We start from the raw sequence: 25,737 nt of genomic DNA on the forward strand, positions 1-25,737 counted from the left end.
TTGATTTTTATTTTAATTTTTCCCCTATCCCCTTTTCAAATTGTCCTGGAACTACAGATTAGAAGAAAGTGTTTTGTTATTACAAATTTTAATACGAAATTTCAGAGAGCAAAATACACGTACTTTTGCAGTGTGTGTAATTTAGTTTTCTAAATTGGAAAATCTGCTGTTACCTAGCAGTTAATGACTATTTTTTTCCAACATTTGGAATGCAGGACCTGATTTGATAAGCTGATAAAAGAAAACAAAACTGAGAACATATTGGAAGTGCTCAAAGTGAAAATTACAGTTTAGGTAGGTTTGGGGGTAGATAGTTAGACATTTTAATTGAACTAAAATAGTTTTATACTAATACAGTACTGTTGTGGGAGTACATTTTATGCTGCATTTGAAATTCAAGTATTTAAGTGGGGGAAAATGTATGTTAATGCTTTGCAAGAAAGTGATTTTTTTTTTTTTTATACCATCTATCTAAGCAAAATAGCTGTTAAAGAAATAGAGCTCTCAAGTCTGTACTGGAGAGTAAAGTGTAAAGTTTAGGATAATTTGTTTAAGCCAGGAGTTTGCTTTTATCACTTTGGTTGTGTATTAAACTGCTGTAGGAAACAATCATATGAGTTCTGAAGTAAATTTGTATTTCCTGGACAGCTACAGTGAAGTCAGCCTCTGCCAGTATAGAAAAAGGTGTTGAGTCAGTCTGGATTCTGAAAGTCCAGTGTTTTTAACATCTTGTGATGGGAATAACAGAAATGAGTCCAGATGATGATTTCACTTACCCACATGGAAACGGGGGCATTGAATTTGGTACGACAGCTTTGGTTGCACACAAGCAATGCTGCCTCCTGTTAAGCAGTGGAAACTCCTGCTTGTCTGTTACAATTCAGCACTAGTCCACAGCTGGACTAGCTCAACATAGTTAAATTGGTTAAAATTACCATTTTTATTATTTTAGCTTAATTTCATCTTTGGGGATTTTTTTTTTTTTTAATTTGGAGTAACTAGTCCTATCAAAAAATAACCTACCACTTACACATGCATGTGCACACACAAAATTATAAAACGAAGTGAATTTTTCTAGGTGTATATGTGCAGCCACATTTTTCAGGTGCAGGTGAAACTGCTCTTGGTCTAAATGGATCAGGTGCACTAATGGAGGGTTTTGCACTCTTGTGAATGAATCTGTTTTAAAACAATAACGACGCTGCATGATAGAGTGCAGATAAATTGCACTGACCTGAGCTGCTGTCTTTTTTCGTACCAGTGCCCTCACCCTCCTCAAGTCGTGTGGTACAATCCCATTATCTTCAAATTATGTGCTCTGCTTATACTCTGCCAGCTTCAGTTTGAGTGTTCTGCCAGATACTTTCCTTGTAATATTTTAAGAAGGAAAGGAGCTAGTATATTTTTTTATTATTATTCAGAATTGCAGAATAGGTTGTGGTCCATGTTTTGCACAAAATTAAGAAGCAGTGAAGATACAGCATCAGTGTATTATTTCAGGGCTTCTAACCTGTGGAAAAGGTGGCTGTGACAGACCTTACTGCTTTGTCGAGGGGAGTTGGAGGGATGAGTACCTTTCCTTTGCAATCCTTAGTAATCAAGCTATTCCAATGTGTTATTTCATTTACAGCATGGCTGCTATAAAACTATTTCAACCCATTTCCTTGACAGAGTAGCAGGGACATCAAGGTGATACTAGTGCTTGTACTTCCAGAGCATTGTACCTCTTCTGGGTGAATGGGGATAAACAGACAACCCAGTCAAGTACTTGGACTACCCATCATTCCACAACTTAGCTGAGCAGATGTGATGTCGACATTTGTTTTCCAAAACAAAAAGTAATCATTATAGAACACTTGGTGCCAGACTGTAGAAGGATAGGAATGACCCCTAACTAGCTGTGTATTTGAAGTTCACATCAGTAAATAAAACCCCAACAAAATAAAACAAAAAACCTGAACAAAAAAACCCAGTCAACTCAAACCTTGGATAAACCCTAACAATTCCAGTAAAACAAGATGATACAAAATATTACTTGAGTGTTTGGCATGTATATATTTATATCTGTACACATGTGGTTTTGCACAAGTTTATTGTACTTTTTCGGTGGCCAGGAACAGCAATGGCTAGCTGCTCTGCCAGGCAGGTGAGCTGGCAGTCGAGCAAGCAGGGCATGGGCACAGATCTCACTGATGAGGGGCACAACCCCACACTACCTGAGCAAGGGCAGAAGAGCAGGTCTGGTGACAGTGACCAGGGTCAGCTAGAGAAGTCCACAGGGATGAGGCAGGTCCAGGGTAGGGCTGGGAAGTCACGTCAGGGGGTTGGGGCCACTGAGATGCAGGTGTCCTTATGGTATGGCTCAGGAAAGGAGGATCAAGGACCTGAGATGAGGCTTCTCCTAGCTCTTTCTCCTGCAGCTCTTTGGACCCTGATCTCTTGTGCTGATGGATGGGGGTCACGGAGAAGAGGTTGTAGAACCTGGTGGTGCACACAGGGACATGAAACTTGTGGAAAATGTGGAGTTGTTTGGAATGGTCAGTGAAGACCAAAGCCTGCGGAAATCATTCTGTTCTCATCTTCGCTGAGCTTTAGGTCAGGTCTTGCTTGGCAGTTGGCAGAGTGCTGGGATTTTCTAGTCACAATGGTGAAACAGCTGTTATCATCAGTAGTTTAATTTGACCAACTGGACTTCCATCTTTGCCTTTTCTTTCGTGTAAGATTTATTTTAAATGACTGGGGAAAAAATACACTTTTTATTACAGCTATTTAAAGGAAAACTGTTGCCAAACACGTGAACAGAAGTTCTTAACCATTAACAAGACATGATTTTATAAAGGTATCACCTTTTGTCTAAGCAGAGTGAGAGGGATTTACACATTCAGGTTTCAAAAACCTTATCTCTTTATATAAAATATCTATTCCACACTTTTTGCATAAATTTTGCTTCATTAATCCAAGTTGTAGCTATGATGCTTTTATGTTCCTCTTCAGGGCCTTAAGTGTGATGGATATAGAAGCAGTTACTGCTAGAAGGGTTTGAAAAGGTTATCGGTGCATGGGGAACTCTTGTTAACTTAGAATAATTCATGTCCTTTCAAATTTGTCTTTTGTTTTCCTCTTTGCGGAAGGTAGCCTGTGTTATTCGTAGTTGCCATTGCCAGTATCATCAGGATAATATCTTCTTTTCTCAAGGTCCAGGGTTTTGGTACAGGTTTTCTATACCACAAATAGCTTAATTGTGTAAAGGTATAACATATATAAAATGTGTAGAACCTATAATTTACATAAAATAGAGACCATGAGGACAGCTTTTCTACAGAATGTTGCAACTATTTTGTAAGGGCAGTGAGATTGTTGTAGATGATCATGAGATTTTTTCTAGCTATACAATGAGATATTATTAACTATATTGGACTTAACAGTGATGCTGCTTGAAAAATTTATGTACTTGTGGAAATAAGTAGTTCAAAAGAAGTCAGATTTAATACATCAGGTATTTATGGACTGTACCCTGTAAAGATTTTAGTAGCTTATTCTGTCAAGTGACCTTTCTTAAATATAAAATGTGGTGTGATAATGACTTTCAGGTTTTTTCCTTTTAAAATTTCGCATTTCCAAATAGATAATATTCTCATGGGGAATATTAGTGGTCTGTGTTGCGTCAAGAGTGCCTGTAGTTATTCCAAAGCTTGCTTTATTTCTATTATAATTCTTAGTCACAGTATGGAAATGTGAATGCAGTATACTTCTTTATACAGTAAGCATTTGCACATAGACATTAGTATGTTGGAGAGAAGAAAGACCCCAGGACTCAAAGGACCAAAAACCCCCACTGGAAACCAGTAGGCAACTCACCTGGAGGAAAAAGAACAACTTTTTTGTACAGTGATCAGAAACCAATGACAAGGTATCAATTTTTTAATTAGAGGCAGCGCAGGGACAAAGAACTATTTGTTTTAGAACTTTGCAATTTATTTTAAAATTGAGCTTCAAAGTTAATTTTTTTAAATATGGACAAAATGACAGCATGGATTTCTAAAAGTGAGTATTTAAAAAATTTCTTCAACCTGTTGTTCGTTTTGCTTTCCAACAGCTGTGGTTTGAGCAGAGCAAACACAGAAATTTATGTTTTGCTACCTTTAGGTCTTGTGCTCTTATGGCTCCAGGTGTAGGAGCATTAATATTTTGCCTTTTTAAAACTGAAACTAAAACAATTGAACTGTTTTATTATGGATTTAAAAGCTATTGATAAAATATCAGTTTAGCATCAAACCACAGTTGCCCAGAGAGGTTGTTGAATGTCCATCGTTGGAGATGCTCAAATCTCAGCTGTCCATGCCCTGAGCAACCTGACGTGGTTGGACATTCTTTGGCAGGAGAGTGGACCAGTTGATATCCAGATGCCCTTTCTGTCACGAGTTCTTCTGTAACTCTGTGAAACAGGTTCCTTTGAAAAAAGGTCTATACACACAAAGTAACTCTTGGCTACTGAAGAACATTGCTGCTTCTGTGTTTTACTGTGTTTAGTTCAGCGACTTGTGGGTAGCTGTGGAACTTCAGCTGCAGGTTTAAGGCAAAAGTACATTTTAAAATTATCCATTTTTTATTTTAATACTAGACTTAGATGATTAGGAGATGATACTGTTAGAACTGATCAATAACTTTGAGTGAGTTCTACAAATCGGATACCTTTTGATCAGTAAATCACAGGTTAAAACACCTAAGGTTTGTAATGGAGTATGAATGGTCTTTATTGTCTGAATCAGGCAATCTGACTACTAAGATGAGACTTGCATCAGTGACATTGTGGTAGATGAATGGATGATGACACCTAGCAAGAAAAGAGGGAAAACACTGTCCCCTGAGTATATAGAAGAGTTTGTGAACCAAAACTAGTTGCAAAAAGGAAGTACAGGGTATGTGTAAAAAGGTAGTGGCAAGCAGGATACCACATCTTGTGCTGTCAAAGAATCAGTAGAAGCACAGTAGACAATCTTCCAGTCAGCTGCCAGCACTACAGTCCGACATGCAGTCTGTCAGAAAAGCATCTGGTATTAGTTGCCAAGTCATATTGACATCAATATACGGTATGATTTTGAAAAGATCAAGTAGTGTAAGGGAGTTCTCTTACTATTGTACTAAATACCAACACTAATGTGGTAGTCTGTGTTTTCCAAGTCGTAGGAAATATTAAGCGTACCTCTCCTGCTTGGACTGTTTGGAGGAATATTTGTACTTATGTGAACCTCTGAAGCAGACGTGTAGCCTTTGATCTCTAAAATAGACAAGGCAAATACAGATGCCCTGGATGTAGACCTTGCTGTGTTCCTAGCTGGCTTGATGATGTTGTAAGTGCCATTGCTGTGGCTTCCTTTGCCATTTATAATGCCCATAATTAAACATTGTGTTTAGTCTGAAACTACCATTTTTTCACTTCTTGATGTTTGAGCTTTTTCACTTCCTGATGTTCTCTTGAGCTGCAATTTTTATTTTGGGCCCCAGCTAAGGAAGGTTTACAAGGCACAGAGTTGGGGAGCAAGATGCATTGTTCCTTCAAGATAGCTAATGTATAATAATGAATTAAAATAAAATTACAGCGGCATACCCAGAGGACATTCTGTAACTTTCATATTTTAACAGTTAAAGTAAAGATTGTGGGGAGCCTGGCCCAGTCAGAAGGAATTTGAGACTGCTTTATACTAGCTAAGACTTTCGTATCTTTTACCTCACATCAAGTAATAAAGCACCTTTTTTCTCTGACAAAGACAAATCTGGAGTCCAACCAAACATAGTTTTTGGTAATGGTGACTTGTTCCTAATCTCATCCAAACAGTATCAGTGTCTTGCTCTGGCGAAATTCTGGAGGTCGGATGAGAGGGAAGGAGGAAACTGGCGAGCATCCGATTTCTGTGTGAGAGAGAGGTACCGGAGCTGTTCTGGGAATATCATCATTCCTCTGGAAAAGCAAGAGTGGTCGCTAACAGGAAGAGACAGCCTTCATTTCCTCTTGTTTGTGGGCAGGACAGGTTGTCGTCTTCATGCTGGTTGCCTTCTTTGAAGGAAGTCTGGCAAAAAGCAGGAACTTCATAAAGGTGATTTCCAATGACATGTGGCAAGGTGCCTTGAGCTGTGTCAGTAGGAAACATCCTAAATAAAAGACTTTTGGCAGAGGGACAGGACCTCACCCTGAACCAGTTGGCTTTCCCTCCGGTTGCCTTGAGAGCAGAATTTTGCTCCTGAAGAATGCTGGCGGACAAGATCCAAGCTGGCTTTGATGGAGCTTGAAGACATGAATGAACAATGCTGTGCTGGGGCTGCTGATGTTGCTTGGAGAAAATTCTCACAGTACAATAGGACTTGAAGTTCTGAATGTTATGAATTTGAGGTTAACTAGGGTCAGTCTTTCTGTTTGTAAGTTAAATCCAACTTGCTGTTTCGCTACTGATTCTCTGGGATCTGTGGGTGCTGTGTTTTTAAAGATGAAACTACTGACTATGTCGAGGGATGGGAAGAGGTCTGCAGTATCATCTCTGGTTTCTCTGTGAAGTCCCCTCACTGTAGAACAAGCTGTCCTTATGGGTAACACCAACTGCAGTGCTTTTGGGTCAGTGCAGCAGGGCATGTGCCCTTTTCACCTGCTTGGGACCATTTTTTCCTTTGTCTTTATCTTTCATTCACTTGGGCGCTTCCTGACATCGTCCTGGCTCTTGGCTGTGCCATCCCACCGTCACTTTTTCCTGCTTCCTTGCCTGAAAGTGGGAATTCCGCCCTGGCTGGGTTTTCCCAGGTCAGCAGAGCCACGGTGCCTGGCTGGCATGGGCTGAACCAGAAGCCAGAATTCAGCTTGTGCAGGAGACAGGACCTCACGGCCCCAAGGAGCTTGTGGTGCTGGGGTGAGCTGGAAGGCATCTCCCAGGCCTGCCTGGTAGCCAGAGTCTGGCTCCAGCGAGGTGGCTCCCAGCTCATTCCGGACAAAGGCAAGCACAAAGCTGTACTGATTTCCTTGACCACAGGCACCAGCCACGCTTGGGAACTGGCTTCCAGCTCTGCTGCTTACAGAGACAGACAGGAGCTGAGGGTTTGGGCTCCTAGTCTTTCTTCCACAAAGCATGAAGGGAGCAGGAGACAGCTCCTGGCCCTGCCTGTGGGCAGGGAGTGTCTTCTGGGAACCAGCTCTCTGCGCTCACAGGAACTAACAGGAGACAAGAACTGGCACTTGCCTGGCGTGGCTGGAGGAGTCGCACAGCAATTAGGAAGGTGTGTAGCAGCTGGGAAGCTCTGGCCTTGAGCTTGTCTTCAGAAGATATATTTGCCTTGTATTTTTGGCCGAGACAGACTATCACATCGAAGTGAGGGCACTGTCGTGCGAGACAAGTACTTCCTCAGATCTTATTGCTGTTTCTATTAGTCAAAATACGCACTGTCCTGTTTCAGCAGTGTATGGTCCTTTCTACTGATTGTAGACTTGGTGTGTTTCAAACAGTTGTTTCTTCACCAAAAACGCTGTGTATTACCAAAACGTCTGCCAAGCCCATAATAAACTGTTGCCCAGTTATGACTACTAAACTGAACTAAACTATGAGGCTTGCATTTAGATGTGGTCAAACAGACTTGTGCTGCTCCTCTCCTTGTAGCAGAGAACTGGGGTTAAAGTCTGCTTAGTGCTAGAAATGGTGTAAGTTTGTGTTCCTGCCTGCCGTGTCCCTCCCACCTCTGTCTTGCATGCTTCTGTAAGGTAACTACAGAAAAGTGGATCCTGAAATACTGGTATTTTTGTAGTTGATTTGTTTGAATTTGGAGAACTCTGGGAATAATACAAAAGCCTGAATTATAGTTGCACAAAACTTTCATTGTTAGCAGCTTGAAAAGATTATGCTGAAAATTGGTTGGCTTTAGTCATCTTTTTATAAATTGTGTTTTAATTTTAATCTTTTCTTGTTTGACTTTGAAACTTGAAATATCTAGTTGAGTCCCTTCTAATGAATTGTTGTGAATGTAAAACTTGACAAATAAAAAGATTATTCAGACAGAATTTGTGACCGTGTTCAAAACTTTATGATGATTTTGGTAAACAAAAAAATCAGGTTTGCTTTACAATATGTTGCTAATTTATATGAACAGTATTGCTTTCCTGTTTGAAAATATCATATTTGTTTATATGCTTGCCTCTATTGTTGTTTTGTTTTATTTTATTTTATTTGATTATTAAATGAACATTTTTCTTTTCTTCCCAGAGGATGCTAAACAAGTTTTTGGCCAGACCACGATTCATCAGCACATTCCTTTTAACTGGAATTCAGAGTTCGTACAGCTGCATTTTGGAAAGGATAGAAAAAGACACCTAACATATGCGGAATTCACCCAGTTTTTACTGGTGGGTCTAATAGAGTACAGTTTGTCAAGAGTAATAAGAATGATGCAAGAATCAAAGCATTTGCAAACTTGCCCAATGCCATGCTGGTAGGAAAGTTGAAAGTAGACCAAGTGCAGGCTTTTACAGTCAGAGTTGTGGACTTCTATAGTGTGTTGATAAATAGGAAATGCTTATCGTAAAAGTGCTGATTCAGGCTAGGTGGAGTCTTTTGTTTTTGGCAGCTGTGTGCAGAAGGTAATCTCTTCGCTTGGGTAGACAGAGACATGAAATTAAAAACGTAGACCTCTAAGCCTGAAAATCTCTTGTATATTTAAATCCATGAGTCAAAGAATGTTAAATAACAGTATTGAACATTTTGGACCCAGTTGCCAGACTGGTATTAAGAAGTACTTCTGTCTGTAAACAGCATGTTTACCAAACATGTATTTAATTCAGTGCTGGTATCCAATAAAGATGTTTTGCTGCAAGCCCTTTCCATGCACTTCTTTACTTTTGATTTTTTTGAATTAAAGTATCTCAGATAGGGTAATGCTACTTAGCTTTGCTTGTGGTATACAGAGAATAAAATACCATCTTTCTTTTGCAAGGAATATGGCTATTCATACTTTGGGGTACTTTCTTACAGAAAGTAAAATATTGTGCAAATAAAAAAAGACCTACCTGTATTTCAACTGTACTGTTAAAAATAGTCTTCAGTAGGAAAAATGATCCTTGAAGTGGTGAAACACGTGAGTTTCTTATTTGTATTCCTTCTGAATACTTAATGCCTGTATTAGTATTTACACTAGAGAGTTTTAAAATGGGAACCTGCTTCAAGACTACAAGGTTTCTTTTTTTCTTGTTTACACAAGTATGTTAGTTCACAGTAGGAGGTGGTATCATTTTGATGAGGAATAATTAAGATAATGCTATTGAGACAAATGTTTCAAATTGACTTTGTAGAACAGAGTCTAATTAATTTTGTATGAAGAGGACGTCAGGTATCACATGATTAAAACATATTCCCTTAGGTTTTGTATTGACTATTGTAACTCCTCAGTAGCTGAGACATAGACCAGTTTTGTGACAGAATAGTGTACTAGAACCTCTTTTAGATAAAAAAGCAAATATGTTACTTGATTAGGAAAGTGCCTCTGGCTACATATTCTGGTGTTACCGCCTTACAGCTACAGAATAGTCCCTGTATATGTATCCCAGGATGTATGGATTAAAATCACAGTCATAACAGAGTACTAGACCCGTTTGCCTCATGAATCTGTTTAGAGGTCTGAAGAAAACCCGAAGAAAACCCCAAAATGAAAAAAGGACATTTTTTTGCCAATTTAAAAAAAACACCAAAAGTGTGGGGATGGTGAGAGAGGTTAAAGCCACAGAGCTAAACCAGCCTGTAACCTCATGGCTGGGTATTTGGAGAATTTGAGTTCTTCCTTTGTGTCTTTGGGTTCTTCTGTGTTTGTTCTTTGAATTAGGAAAACCAAGAGCTGAGGCAGGAGTTCTCTGACTTTGGAGATGAGTCCTAACTGCTAAGCTTTCTCCTGTGGAGGGGTGTTCCTTTTTTCTTGTCTGAAATTACTTTTCTTGGATGTGATCACATTCTCAGGAAAGTTGTATTTGGTTTTGGTGTGTCTTGTCCCTGCCTCTTTTTCTTTCTTCCTATTTTTTTTTTTTTAACCTGGCTCTACTGCAAAAGTGAGTATTAGCTAGTTGCAGTGTAAAGGTTGACAGAGGAAAAAGTAGCAGAGTAAAAGGTTGTGTTGGAACATGTCAGTGTTCCTCATGAGGCAGACAGCCCTTTTGGTGATGATCCATACAGGACAGAAAGAGGGAGGAAGAGCATAAACCTGGAGAAATAAGGATGACAATTCTGTGTGTCCTCTAAAGAGGTGAGAAGCATTCAGGAAAAGTTCTAAGGCTGCTAGTAAAGATGCTTACAGCATTGGTGCAGGCAGCAAGAACTTTCAAATAAATTAATTGTCTGCTATCGGGTACAGTCTGTTAGGACGCTCAGTCAGTCACCATAATTGGGTACATCTGTTTACCCACTGTCTAGAGCTGTAAATCTTTGCAACACGTAAGTTTCCCTGCTGACTCTTGCCTTGCAGCATTGTGTTACAGATACTGAAGTTTGGGTACAGTAATGACTTTTAACACAGATTGGAGAGTTAATGTTCACAGGCATAGAAGTCTTCCTTTAAGCTCCGAAACCTTTGGTACTCTGACAACTGACATTCTGCCTGTGCGTGAGTCAGTCTTCTTGGTAGGATGTCTAGACCTTGGACCTTAGACAGCAGGAGACCACAGTGGATACCAAATTACCTTTCTGCATTCCTGATGTGTGAATGCTCTTTACATTGTACTTAACATGGACCAGATGGTGTTCTAAGTTGCTTCAGGTACTGCTTTGTAAGTACAATGCAACTTGCAACTTTTAATGAAATAATCCAGCTAGATTCAAATTCATTTACGTTGGGTCCTATTATGCCACACAAAGTTGTTACATATTCATTATCTGTCACAGCATTTGGGCTAATCATCACTTCTGGCAAAGCTGAAGGTATGTGGAAAATAACATTAGTATATTTTATCCATGCGCAAGATGGATCTCTTCTGGCTTTAAATAAGAAGAGTTTAGATGGGAGTCTGAATATTTATATCCTGCCAACACTTTTTTATCTATAGTGACAGAGATACCCAGAAGTATAGCATCCAAACTGCTTGGCTCGAATACAGTTAGCAATCTATTTGCATAAACCCAGAGCTCAAGGTGTCTTGGTTTACCCTGCTTCTCATTTTGCTAGCTTACAAGCAGCTCATGTATCTCCACTATATACCTGTCACATCTGTATCTGTTTGGATATGGTCATGTTCCATCATCTTTTCAGTGGCAAGTCTGCTTCATGAAGAGCAACATTGGCCCCTTTCTCAGCACATACAACCTATTCTGCAGGATGAATTTTAACATGTTTATGTGTGGGCCTGGTAAATCCATTTCCACACTGTCTGGGAATTTACTTGTGCCCAGCATATTAGTTGATGAAGTAGTACTCTTCATAATTGAACCTCGGGTTCTACTCCAGTGGAAAGGATTGTGCTGTATCTGATGACTTGTAGACCCATTGGGATGGAACCCCAACATAAATTTCTATCTAAGTGGAAACTAAAGAAGCTTTTAATGAGCTGTAAGTGAAAGCTGAGAAAAATCTCTAGATAGGAAACAATTTAATGAAAATTCTGGTGCCAGTGTGCCTGCCATGATGTGCAAATTAATTTTTCACAAAGTCTTACACTACCTGGGGCAATTCTAGAGTTTCAGCATCAAGGGAGAAACTTGTTTTCGAAGTATATCCAAGTTTACAGAAAGTCTAGTCAGAGAAGGTACTTTAGGATGTGTAATTTGTATTGCAAAGCAGTGGGGATTGTATTTCTTTAAACAGTCTGTCTAGGTAAACAATACTGGACTGAAATAGGTGAAACAATAAAAATTACTGCAAATCAGATAGCATCTCTGAACACCATGACTTTGCTTTATTGGTTTTCAGTTTAAGGTGGTATTTTTAATACTAGCTGTGTATACACAGCATAGATGATGTTACGAACATCTCATAAAGATTTCCCTGATAAATTGTTAGTAGCTACTGAGCCTCATTTTGAAACATAGTCATGCTGTGAGATGTCTCAACTTTAAGGCTTGGAGACTGAGGGAATAGATAGCCTTTCTTTTGAGTTAAACACTTTGAGTTTATTATGTTATTATGCAGGGTACAGTGATTAGAGAAGTCACATCTGTCTGGGTTTTTTTGTGACAGGTTTTATAGGTAAAATTTAGTTTTGAGACTGTGTTACCATGTAATGGTCTGCATGTTCTTACATGCTGTGTTGCTGCCGTGGTCAGGTTTTTGAGAACGTCACATGGCTGAAGGTCTCTGTGCCTTTTTCTGCTTGGTGCAACTGGAAAATGTGTAGCACAGCTCAAAATAACCATAGCCTGAAAAGACCCTACCTTTCTGAGAAGGTGGGATGAATCTTCTCTATTTGCAGTATACTTCAACCATTTCATTTCTGAACTAAGGAGGAGGTGCAAATGGGGAACTCCCAAAGACTGACATCATCCTATTCAGCTTTGTCTTGCTGTCTTATCAACAGCTAAGCAGCTCTTTCCTAGCTCACAAGAACATAGGCAAATGACAGCACTGAGTCCTTGACCGTGTTTAACCAAGTGGGATAAATTCTCTGTAGTGGTTTCCACACGTACCAAAAGGATTGAACGAGTCACGTGAGCAAGGAGAGGATGGGGTGTTTTGGCTTGAACTCAACTGTAGTACTAACAGACTTTTTGCAATTAGCTGGGTGATGACAAGAAACATGCACTTAATCTTTTTGGAACATGAGCCCTGCTTTGTTTCTGTGGCTGAGACATCGCTGTCAGCCAGGGTCCCACCGATGGTGTGCGTACCTCCAAACTCGCTGATGGGTGTTCACAGATGGTGACACATTGGACTTCTGCAGGTGGTGATCAGGTTTTTTACTGCATTTTAGTGCCGGATTCTGCCAGCAGCTTCAGTGGTTAAAACAAATCAAATGAGAGAAGAAAACAGCAATATTCACATTCAGCAACATTACATTCTCATTTAATCCTTCTGCTAAATGATTTTTTTTTCTTTGGTGATACTGCCACTTAATGACAAACATTTTGTTTGTTTGTTCATATGTTTCCACGTGCCAGGTGGTGAGTATTTAGGCATACAAGACTTATTATACCTAACTCCTCTTCAGAGCTCTCTGCCTCCTGAGTAGCTGCCTGCCTCAAGCTGACAAAGTTTTTTTTGTTTTTGTGCACCTCCCACCATAAGCCTCCCAAAATTGCTTGCTTTCAAATTTCTGTTGAAATTATAGTCACAATTGGGGTGAAGCAAGGACTTACATGGCTGCATCCAGCCAGAGTGAATATTATTGCTGAATGGTAACACCTCCACATAAGGGGCTGTAATGTAAGGGAAACGTGACAGAACTGAAATTGTAATACTTCAAATTATAACCCCCACAAGCATTTCTCATCAAAAGCAGAAATTTCTGAATAATTCTGTGAGTGAAATGCAATGTTGAAACATGGATCGATCAGTCCTTTACCCCCCTGCCCCTTTCTTCCTTCTGCCTAATATATTGGGAACTTTTCATCATACCTTTCGGGTCAGGGTACAGTGGTTTAATTAGAAATTAGGGCTAAAATTGTAGAGGTCAGGAGGCTGAAATGAAAAGACAAGCATGGTTTGAGTGGCAGCGTGCATCGGTGGTCGGCGTGAGCTGAATGAGCAGAAGGAGGGATGGCGGCTGTGCTGCCAGCAGGTCTGATCCCACAGTGGCTGAATTTGCCTTTCGCCCTTCACTCTCTGTTCCCTTGGATGCTGCTGTGAGATAAATACCAACTTACAGGAGATCATAATCACCATGAATACATTGTGCTGGTGATTCTTGGCTTAATATGACTTTTAAAACATATGTTTGCAAATGTAATAGAAATAGTAGGATAGCATCATGGTCCACTGCAAGACTTGCTTAGTATTGTTGACATACTTTTGCTCTGATTCCATTTTCTGAATAACTGAGTTTGAATATGTATTCAGACTAAGCACTGTATTTCCAGTGAAGAAGTTTTTATAAGCCTTTTATGAAAATTTAAAGGGAGGACATGGCAACGACTTGTTTTCCTCCATTCGGCAAAGAAATACAGATTGGGAAGTCTTAACTGCATCACCAAAAGATATTTCTGGTTTTGGCAAACCTGTAGAACTGAACAAAAAATTCATATGTATTATCAAGTTACTATCTGTGCAGGATTTTTCCTTTTAAATGAAAAATTAAAAAATAAGAGAGTAGTCTAACAGTAATTTGTGAAAAAAGGGTGTGGGTCACAGTAGGAAAAGATAGTTTTGGGAAATCAAATGCCTTTGTTCTCCTCTCAGGGGTACATTTGAATCACAAAATGAGATTATCAGGTGGTTGCATCAGATAACACTTGTGATTGATCTCTGCCTGTTACTAGTGCTGAAATATTGAGAACTAGCTTTCATCAGTCATGATACAAGAAATTCTACGTTAAACTGCTGGTGTCTTTTGCAGATAAATAACTTTGTTTTAAATGAGGATGCTTTTTGAGGGGATGCTTTCAAGATTAGTGGGTGTCTACATGGAAATCTCTGATCCTTGTATTGTCCTTGTTCAAGAAGTCGTGAATACTTTTACAGAAAGTATTTTGACCTGCTGTGACACACGTAACAAAATGGCTAATGCATATCATGGGACATTTTAGTGTTCACGAGTGGGAGATTACCTGCACTGGTGTGTTGATACATGTCCTCATTTTTCAATTAAATGAATTGTGTGACCTAATGTCCAGACAGCAAAGAAATCATGATGGTTGTCATAGATACTGGGCTCAATGATGGAGACCATTTATGCCACTGGTAGAAAGGCTGAAAGTTACACATACAATATCCAGTTAAAATTAGATTACGTATAATTGTGTTTTGTTAAGTGTGAGGTATCTTGTATATAAAATCTATTAAGGTGATGATTTTGAACTTAACTTTTGGGTTTTTTCCCCCATATGTTTTCAGGAGATACAGTTAGAACATGCAAAACAAGCTTTTGTGCAGCGAGACAATGCTCAGGCTGGAAGAGTCACCGCTATGGACTTCAGGGACATTATGGTCACTATCCGGCCCCACATGCTGACACCATTTGTAGAAGAATGTCTAGTAGCTGTGAGTAGTTCTGGTATCCTAACTGGCAAAGACCTGAGATACAAATGTGGGATTCCTTTTTTATGTACCTTGACCATGATACGTGGCATGTAGTCCAGCTTACGGATGCATGTTTTTATGTTTAGTGGTTATTATCTACACATGTAAAAGTTAACCCTCATTGCAGAATACGTACCCTCAGTGTTCCTCATCATATGAGATAAAAGACTAAGCAGGTAGGTGGACCTTAGTAATGGCCTACAAATGTAGAGTTTGCCTGACTATTTCCAGTCACTCCATCACAGTAGACTTGTGTCAAATATGTTAGAATGCCTCTGCATCCCATTTAGGAAGTCATCCTCAAAGGACTTGCTTTGTAATGTCAATTCAAAGCTCCCAAGTGTCATCTCCAAGAACATGGGACAGTGTATGAACTGGAACATCAGCCAAGGACATTCACTATATATTAACTGATAGTTGTTACACTTGAGTGTATGCTTTTTTTCAGCTTGAAGTACCTAAACCAAATTAAATATTACAATTCTGCAGTTTCACTGAAGAAAAAACAAAGGTACATTTGGTTTTCACCACAGTTTCTAATCTTGGGAACTTGTAGCAGCACTTTCCAAGTAATCCAAAGTCTGGCCGTATCCAGGTTTAAAGAAATCTGTTGTGCTTTGATTTGCAAGGGAGGATTCCAGGGAGATGCGTGAAGTGATGAGAACTGCATACCCTGGACAGAATATTGGAAGAAGCATAGAGCAAAAAGCATAGCCACAAGACCTGGGGACTGACAACGAGATCTGATACTTTCTTTGTTGATTTTCTCCCCAGTCTTGTCAGCTTTCTTGGGTCATATACTCTCACAAAACATAAGATTTTTGATTCTCCTTCAAGGTCAATTAAATTTTGGTAAGCTTATGTATTGTTTTCAGAAATTTGCTTCATCAAGAATCATGTACTTTAAATAGGGAATTGGTCCAATAGTTTTTCTATGTGCAGCCCCAACACCACTTTAAAATAAAACTTCAGGCTCAGTTCACATTGGAGTATGAATAACTGTTTGAACCTCATTGTTCCCATTTTGTTTGACTGCCTGATAGAAGCCTGAGAGCTTACTGCTGGTTTTCCATGACTTGAAGTGCCTGTGAATTTCATATTTCAGTTGACCTTTTCCAGAATGCGTTTTGATTTTGTTAAAATTTTCTGTATAGTAATATACTTTACATGTAGAAGTAGATTTCCTCATTACTAGAAATAAGCCAGCTTATGAAACATTTCCAACTGAAGCACTACTGAAACTTGAACTTTGTAAATTACTACTGGTTATGTTGTTATAATCCTGCATATGTATTTGTTTAGGTTTGTAGGGTGGGGAGAGTTTTACATTCTGGTTATGATTAGTTTCAGTAACATAAGAATCTTTCATAGTTTTCTTTATTTTGCAGGGTGTTGTTTTTTTTTTTTTTTTAAAGCAAGCCTTTTAAAGAGCAAGTGCTACTGTTGCTCTTGCAAAATAACATTGTTTGAAAACCTTTATTTCAAGATTTTTCTTAGTCTGTAACAGTCTCCTTTCTCTTTTCTTCTTTTACTGTCTCTACTCTAGGCTGCTGGAGGTACCACTTCCCATCAGGTCAGCTTTTCCTATTTTAATGGATTTAATTCTCTCCTTAACAACATGGAGCTCATTAGAAAGATCTACAGTACTCTGGCTGGAAATAGAAAAGATGTGGAAGTCACTAAGGGTTGGTAAAAATGATTGCAGTCTGGAAGTATCCTTGAGCATTTGGTTGGGGTGGGTGGAAGGAACGACCTCATCTGTATACTTTTAAATCTATGGGAGGGGGAGAAAGCCAGCCTCGTTAGCATTCCTTGGTGCACCACTCGGTTTTGTACACTGCTTTTGGAGTCCGCCCTCCAGGTTTTTCATTTTGTTTCAATCAGAAAAATGTCCTAGTAAACTGGCAGTGGGGGCAGGGTGAAGAAAGCATGTAAAGATATTTAAAAGTTTAAAAAACTTCCTAGGACTCCTGCCAAATTGGCAGCCTATTAAAGTGACCTTCAAGGGTAGTTGAAGAATTCCATAAACTTGTATTGGCGGCACAGTAAGCTGATCTACAAGCTTGGAACAAGATGTTATCTGCTATATCTAACCACTTTTATAGATAATACCCCGTGCAATGCCAAAGTTTCATTAATGTGGCCTACTGGGACTGTGCCTGAAAAGTTCCACATCTCTTGACTCCTGGTTTGTTTTTTCTGTTTGCTTTTTTTAAATTTTTTTTCCCTCTGACCTGCAACTGATTGATTCCGTATGTCAAATATCCTAAATCCTGCTGATAGTGCTAAGCTTTCAGACCAGAGTGTTGTACTTATTTGCATGAAGTATAGACCATTTAAAACATACATTTATGTAGTGGCAGGAGCACTTTTGTGGTGGGTCACTTTTATTCCCTTCTCCCTCCCCCACCAGCATCTTCTACTTAACACTAAAATATAAAACAACTCTGGGGTGCTCTGGATTATTTGTTCTGGTTCGATTTGTTGTTTGTTTTTTTTTTTGTTTTTTTTTTTTTTTCTATATTCTTATTCTGTTGCAGAGGAGTTTGTTCTGGCAGCTCAGAAATTTGGTCAGGTTACACCCATGGAAGTTGACATCTTGTTTCAGTTAGCAGATCTATATGAGCCACGGGGGTAAGTGGAGAATTATCTGTCCTCTCCTTTCCTCTCCTCTCCTCTCCTTGGAAGGAGTGGGAGGTGGTGTTGGGGAACAGGGAAGTGTAGTGTAGTAGCCGCATGCAGGTAACTTCTTGTGATCTGAAAGCCCATCTCTAAGCAAACACTAAGCCGAATTAATTTCTTCAGGCGCATGACGTTAGCTGATATTGAAAGAATTGCTCCTCTGGAGGAAGGGACACTGCCCTACAACCTGGCTGAGGCTCAGAGGCAGGTAAGAACAGAAGCCAGTATGATGCTATTACCTGTTTCCAGTGCCAGGTAAATTGATAGCCAACCTTCTCCTGTGTTGTCAGCCAAGTTGCTTCTCTCTTGTGTTCTGTAATAATCTGCGAGGAATAACTTCTTGTTAGAATTTTGTTAATTTAAAACATCAATTTAAAAACTTGTCATGTCTTCTCCCTCTCTTCTCTTTGCCCCTTTCTCTTGGCCTGCATTTTGACAGGTTAAATGTAATTTACTTCAGAAAGATAAAATGTACGTGAGTGTCATCCAGCCATCCAGTAAATATTAGGTGTATACCTAATTAAGGTGTTAATGTTTTGTGGTTCTGTTACTCTCTGTTCTTTTTAATGAGGAAAGAAGACTTCCTGCTTCCAGTATGGATGGCAAATTCAGCATATAGGCTATTAAAATGGCAGCCCTTGTTCTGAACACACATGCATGTCCCTGGCTTCAGAATATTCTCTGCTTTGCCTTGTGCTCTGCTGAGTCTCGAAATAGAGATGATAGATAGTCTACCGTCATAGTTTCAGTAACAGCATTAATGTTCTCTGCATTTCCAAAAACTAAAGGATATTGACTTCGATGGCACAACAGCGAATGAAGTTTGGTTGTGTTTGAAGCAAAAAGAAAGAGGAGTGTTTTTTAAATGTCAAAGCTGTTGATCTTTTAGTTTTCATGTTATTCTAGCATAGCTTATGTTTTCATTGACACAAGTTTCTATACAGATAGACTTAAAACTAGCTCTCTGTTTCTGTTTCTTTCTGTGTCTATTTTAAGGCAGTCTTAACTTTGTGTCTTGTGAGACCAAGGGGTTTTTTGTTGGGGTTTTTTTTTTCCTGCTCTGGGTCTGTGCGGAGACGCCAGTTTGACCACAATGAGTTGATGCAGGCTACATTTTTAGGACTACCAGGCCGTAAGCCAGGCCTGTGTGTCTGTGTACCCATGTGGCTCTTTTGCTTCTCTTCTTCTCCTCCCTCCCCTACATGTGAACGCCCCCACCACTGCTCCAAGACAGTACCTAGGGTGGCGGTTTTCTGTTTGTTTGAGCAGTGACTAAATGTTGACTATCTTGGGTTGAATTCAAATGAGTTGGCTCCCAAAAGCTCATCTATTCCTAGAAGACTCCTTAAAGGAGTTAAAAGCATTTGCATTGGACTGAATATCAAGTAACATCAGTTACAATAGGTGGCAGTAAAATGAAGCCAAAGATGTGGTGCTGAAAGTAGCAGCTTCTTCAATTTTAGCTTTGGGGCCAGTGTCTTTGTTAGTATGATTTATGCCATTTTATGAGGCTAGGACATATGAACCTGTTTAAATCTTACCATTTCTTCTGCATATGTGTCCTACCTTTTTATTTTTCCATCCAGTTCCTTTTTAACGTCAACTGCTTGATGCTGAGACTGAAAAGATTTTCAGCTACACTGATCCCTTCAATTTATTTTCAGGCCAGCTCTACCTACCTTGGAATATTAGCTAAAACCTAAACCCATTGTCAGGAAAAAATACATCCATGTTTTTATTTTGTTGTTTTATTTTTAGTATCCTTAAAAAAAATTACAAAAAGCGATAGTAAGTATGGAAGGCTTAACGCCCGTGCAGAACTTCTATTTTTCCAATTCTTTCATTAGATAGCAATTTGACATCTGGAGCTCTTCTGAAATTTATTTTTTATTGGGTTGAATCTAGCAGTCACAGGCGGTGAGCAAAATGAAATTGTGGGGTCCTTTATGAAACGTTATTTTCCTTTAGCTAATATGTATGAACAATGATTGCATACTTGTTTTGATGGCCTGAGAAGTAATATGTATACCTGGTTTTGGCAACAGTAGAAAGAAATTCCAAACTGGACTTGCTTTTAGCTGTAGACAATGAGTGACTTAAGATGCAATATGTGTGTCCTCATACGCACATTTAGACCATTGATTTTGGAGTTGTATAATTTTGTTGTAGTATCAGTCTTTTCTTTGCTATTCCACTCTGAAGAGACTACATTATATGGCACTTAGAAATCAGTGGAAAAGCAATAATAATGGAAAACAAGATCTCCAGTGTACTGTGGGATTTTTTCCAGGTATCTGTATACTTATATTTGTCTGATTGTGAGACATTCTTTTCAAATACGATATTCTGATTATTTTTTTTCCTTTTGTTTTAAATCCTGCCTTGACAGAAAGCTCCAGGCGATGTGTCTCGACCTATACTCATCCAGATTGCAGAATCAGCGTACAGGTTTGCCCTTGGTTCAGTTGCTGGAGGTTAGTCATGGCAGAGCAAAAGAGTATTCGTCTTCTCTGTTTGGGTTTTTTCTTCTTCTGCCCTTTTTCCCCTTCTGCCTTTCATTTAAGTGTGGAAGGCTTCTCTGTCTTTCCCTTGGAGCTGTGTCTAAGGGATGGGATGACTATAAGATTGAAGAGGAAGGGGTCATCTGGTCTACAAGAGTTTTGGAATTTACAAGCCATTGGAGTTTGCAGGTGGTGTTGCTATCTGATTTGTCACCAAACCAGTTTCAGAAGAATCAGATTAATAACGAGGTAGGGCCAGGAAGTGCTTTTGGTTAAAACTGTGGGAGGTACTTTAAAGTATCCAGAATATAACTTCGAGAAAAAGGTGTCAACTGATACTTGAGATGTAAATGTGGAAGATGACAGTGGCAGTCAAACACTGCAAATGCAAAATCCTGTTTTCTTATAGCTTGATTTTTATTTTGCAGCTGTTGGAGCCACTGCAGTCTACCCAATTGATTTGGTAAAAACTCGAATGCAAAACCAGCGCTCTACAGGCTCTTTCGTGGGAGAACTTATGTATAAAAACAGCTTTGATTGCTTCAAGAAAGTGCTACGTTATGAAGGTTTCTTTGGGCTCTATAGAGGTAAGTTTAAGTTAGTATGTAGTAATGATAAGTAATGATAATATATATGCAAACTTCTTGATAATTAAAACCTCATTGTAATGAGAACATTTCTGTAGGACATCTCTGTCCTTTCCTTCCTTGTCAGCAATAGGGCAACAATAGCAATATCCTACAGAAAAAATACACTGCTAGTCAAGTTTTAATTTCTTTAGTAGTCCTTAGTACCACCAAGAATGTTTTGCCCCGTTTGGTAAGAAGTTAGATCATCCATTTTTAGTTTTTTGTTTCAGTGTTCTTTCTTATCTATTTTCTTTCTATTTAAAAACATCGAAATATAGAGAAAATACGGTACCTTGTTATTAACCAGATCTCTTTTTGTGATATCTTTTGTGACAAAAGCGTCTCTCTGAACCAGTTGCATGTGCTTCACTAATCATTGCGAACAGTCGTCAAGTCTTATGTATACCTCTTCTTAGCTTGTCACTGTTAAGTCAGCCAGAGAGATTAACTGGGTTTCAACCCACTTAGCTTTATATACGTAACCAATACACACAATGATGAAGTTAGCTGCTCCAAACTCCCCTTGTAGTCAATGGGGAAAGCTCCAAAAGCTCATTTACTCTATTCAGGATGTAAATCATCCTCACTTTGGGTATCTTAAGTAAGTGCTTGCAGTTACATGGTGGCTTTTTTGATTTATTTTGTCCTTGTCCCAGTTATGGCATCAATGTTGTAAGTTCAGATAATGCAGAAGTATTCATAAGGAATTATGAACTACTGCATGAGACTACAGTTCTTCTCTGTCACAGAGGTAAAGCAAGTTATATTTCTGGTATCCCAGTTATTGAGATCTCTTATTCTCCTCTGGCATATTCATTGGGGAGGATTTGAAACTTCTGTTAGTGACCTCATTGTTAGCCCGCTTGCTTAGAAACTTCTTTTAACTTTTGAAAATAAGAATATTGTAATGACAGAAATTAATTGCTAAAAGCAGTTGAGTCAGAAATAAAGAATGGAGGATTTCAGTAAAATATCGTTCTGATCTGGCAAAGCTATATGCACCTGAAAAAAAGTAACAGTTTGTAAGACAACATGTGAAACAACATTAAAAGTAAGTGGTGTGATACATGTGCACTCTAACGTATGACCCAAGTTACTGGAGGTTGGCTAAGTAGCTCCTCTGCAAAATACAGACTTTGTAATTATTTCAGCACAATTGGAGATGGGAACGCTCAGTTATTATTGACTGAGTTTGAGGCAATTTTTTGAGTAGGCCTAGTAATTTAATGAAGAGTATTGACATGGTTTCTATTTTGTAAGAATTAGAGCAATCAGAATCATAAAAAGTCCCAGTTATTGGCTAAAGAACAAAATGTATTCCCTGCAAATGGATGACTGCTTTTTCCAGGATCCTGAAAAAATAGATATGCATAATTCCACTGTTATGTGTTTCTGTCTTACCAAAACGCTGAAGCACAGTGATTTTTTTTCCACCTGGAAAAAAACCCTTCAGAAATGTCATAAATGCTTATTCTTAACTCCCATTTACTTGTCTTGGTTTTGGAACGATTTTTTCATTGGCAAATATGGGGAACTCTAGGAACCTTTGTTAGTATAGCTTATCCTCCCATTCCCCATCCCCTTTACTACTTTTCAGGCTTCCAAGGAGTATGGAATAGTGAAATCTCACTTTGGTGGAGCTGAATTTCTAAGCCCTGGGCAATAATCTCATTTCTGGATTATATAGTAGAAATCGCGTGATGGCAAAGAACACCATCATTTCAGAGGCAAATTGAGACCTATGTTTCTGCAGATTCTCTGTTTGAAGGGCACCCTTATTTAACTTCTCTTTTTAAAGAGTCAAATAGAGAAAGCTGCTTAAAAATCTGGAGCTTCCTCTGTGCAGTTCTACAAATTCGGGCTGTTGCTTGCTTTCTAAGGAGGTAATGTGGGAGAAGGCTGAGCAATAGAGTGCAGAATAAAGGTTTCCAGTTAAGCTTGAAAGGACAAGAAAATTTGAAAGGAACTTTTTATATCTTGACCCAATTTAATGCAGTAAACTTACAGTGAGAATCATCTTGCTCTGGGCTTAAATACTACACTAGGTAAGACAAACTACAGAGCGCATTACTTTATGCTGCTCATGGGTAACTGGTGCTCTTTCTTACACTGTGGTGTATTCACAGTTAAGTAAATGTGGGGGTTTGTCCCCACTGGAGGAGGGAGTAGTCATTGGTAGAGTTCTGCCACTTAGCTGAATAGTGATACAAGCCTTTTAAAAAATACAGTAGAAACATTTGGAGCAGTGGTCCCTTTGTCACGACGCACTGCAAGAAAGCAAGCAGGAATTATAAGCCCTACTCTGAACTCAGCCATTTCACATATTTTTGATACAAGGCACATATTTTCATCCTGTGAACTGGTTTTTCTATTTTGTATCGTTATTTTATTCCAAACTTTCAAAGGACAAACCCACCATGTTCTAAACCACCATTTCAGATAAGGATAAATTACACCATCTTGTGGATATGAAGAGACGACTAAATTTTGTTTAATATCAGTTTGTTTCTAAGGAAATCAGTCTTTCCACTGGGAAGATACATTGATTAAAAAAAAAAAACCAAACCACCAAACCCAAACATGATATAAACCTCTGTAGAATCTTTAAAATATGCTTTTTTTGAATGCTGTGTTTTTAGATACTTTTTTTTTTCAAGAGTGTACATCTGAACTAAATTTTTAATCTGTCTCTTTCTCAGCGTGGCTGAAAAGACTACACATCTCATATACCTATAATTTACTGTTGTGTCTACATTTATACCTGAAATACGTATTTAGAAAATCACAATATTTATATATATGCAAATATATGAACATTTTGGAAGCTGTGATTTGTCAACATCTCTTCCAACTGATGAGGTCACCTACATTTCTTAATAATAACTTTAATCAGAAGTCCATCTGATGAGTCACAGAATAATTCACAGTCTTAGGCAATGCATCTAGTAATTTCACCTATACTTGATAGAAATTTTATGAGAAATTTAAGTACCAGAGATAAAATGTAGTTCATGAAAATGTTCAGTAGCCATGCTGTTAATGCCACTTCTCCCAGAGGACGAAAAAGACAGGAAATGCCGTGGAAGACACTGTCACCGGTGATCATTAACTGTTAAGGAACTTGTTAATTTCTTCTGATGGTGCTTCTAGCACTGCAGTGACTCCACATGCCATCTCATCTTAGATTTTAATCATTCATTCATCATCCAGCTTCATTATGACTGCTGGATTCCCATGCTAATGATACAAGACCATGGCAGAAGCTTTCCTCCAGAAGTATGCAGTGAAGTACCGTTTCTGTAGAAAGGAAGTACAAGCCTACTCCTACCCAAGTCAGAGCACAAAATTCAGGAAATTTCCATTTCCAGTTGAGGGAGCTGTGCTTGAATGGCAACTGGTGATTAATTGTCCAGTTTCTCATGTGAATCCTGTAATAGAAAAATGTGGCAATGTTCCATTACCACCTTTCTATCAGATGTCCAAATTTTTTCAAATATTTTATCTACACTGAGCAACAACTCCTTCAGTCAGTCATTTTTTTCTAATATGAAAGGGAAATCACATCTGTTGCACAGTGTAAAACTGAAGTTTCAGTGTTAGATGTCTGAAAAAATACTTCAGCCAAATAAGATTTTTTTTTTTTTTTTTTACTAGATGCAAGCACTACAGCTGGGCTGGATGAGCTGTTGCATGTATATTCACAATGTATTTAGACTGGTTTCAGAAAGTAACTTGTATGATGTCGTAAACGGAATACAGTTCTTAGTGCTCTCTCTCCCATATACCTTCACCTTCCCATAGAGTCCTGCTACACAGTGTGTCAAATATGAAGTGGTGCATGGTAATTGCTACTAAAAAGCCTTGGATATATGAAAATGGGTTGAATAACATGTTTACTGTGTACTGTACTAGCAGGCTGCCTATCTGCAAAATGAAACGTATGCCACTTATAGCATCAGAGAATAACATTTTTGAGACACTGTCAGATGTTTCTAAGCCTGTCCTACATCTGTGTATGTGTCATATTGCTGATCTCCTAATGAATAGTAACACTGAAAAATTTCTAGCATGTCAGAATAACCCCAACAGAAAAATGACATTTTCATATGTGTACCTTGATGTGCTTTCTTCCTTCCAAAACTTACCACCTTTATCATGTTCAGAAATCTTTCAACAGTGTTTCAGGGCTCCCATCAAAACAATAAAGAAAAGAGAATTTAGTTTGGATGGTCATAACCTCTAGAATGCACAGGTACCACTTACAGATGGCTTTATTACATAGGTATGAGGGCAGATGAATAGTCCCTCTACCTTCCTAAGCTGCTGGATATATAATGCTAAATATATACCAAAATTCTGTGTGCAGTAGGGAGAAAAAAAAGAGAAAATGCGCTGGAGTTTTGATTGTTCAGTTGGGGTTTTGGGGGTGGTTTTTCTTGGGGGTGTTGTAACTTCTGTTTAATCTTTCTCTTCTACATTAAAGTTTTATGGAAAGGTTTGAGTTGTAACAGTTTCATTCAGATTTGAGTTCAAAAGGAATGGAGCATATGGGGAAAAAATAACTTGTGCCAAGATAAACATGTTTTTCCTGTGATTTTACAAATGCCTTTAGAAATGCAAAGTCTTAGGAGCTGAAAAATGAGAAATAGTAAAAAGGCCATCTTCAGATCAATCTAGTGAAAATTTCTCTTGCTTATGTTGCTTCCAAAACTAGAGGTTCATACAGATCTCCAACTGGACTATTTTTA

General features: G+C 38.7%; 1 protein-coding gene across 2 annotated transcripts in view; it reads left to right on the top strand.

The window, feature by feature from the left end:
- The window catches only part of SLC25A13 (solute carrier family 25 member 13), a 101,493-nt gene that overhangs the window by 42,249 nt on the left and 33,507 nt on the right, over positions 1–25,737 (top strand). For both annotated transcript variants that reach the window (XM_056335637.1, XM_056335636.1), the window contains 7 exons: positions 8,238–8,377; positions 14,992–15,138; positions 16,724–16,862; positions 17,718–17,811; positions 17,983–18,067; positions 20,249–20,333; positions 20,789–20,947. In XM_056335637.1, the coding sequence (XP_056191612.1) occupies positions 8,238–8,377; positions 14,992–15,138; positions 16,724–16,862; positions 17,718–17,811; positions 17,983–18,067; positions 20,249–20,333; positions 20,789–20,947 (849 nt within the window). The remainder of the gene's footprint in view (positions 1–8,237; positions 8,378–14,991; positions 15,139–16,723; positions 16,863–17,717; positions 17,812–17,982; positions 18,068–20,248; positions 20,334–20,788; positions 20,948–25,737) is intronic.

This window comes from Falco biarmicus, chromosome 4 (genome assembly GCF_023638135.1).
Source record: "Falco biarmicus isolate bFalBia1 chromosome 4, bFalBia1.pri, whole genome shotgun sequence".
Classification (NCBI taxonomy): domain Eukaryota; kingdom Metazoa; phylum Chordata; class Aves; order Falconiformes; family Falconidae; genus Falco; species Falco biarmicus.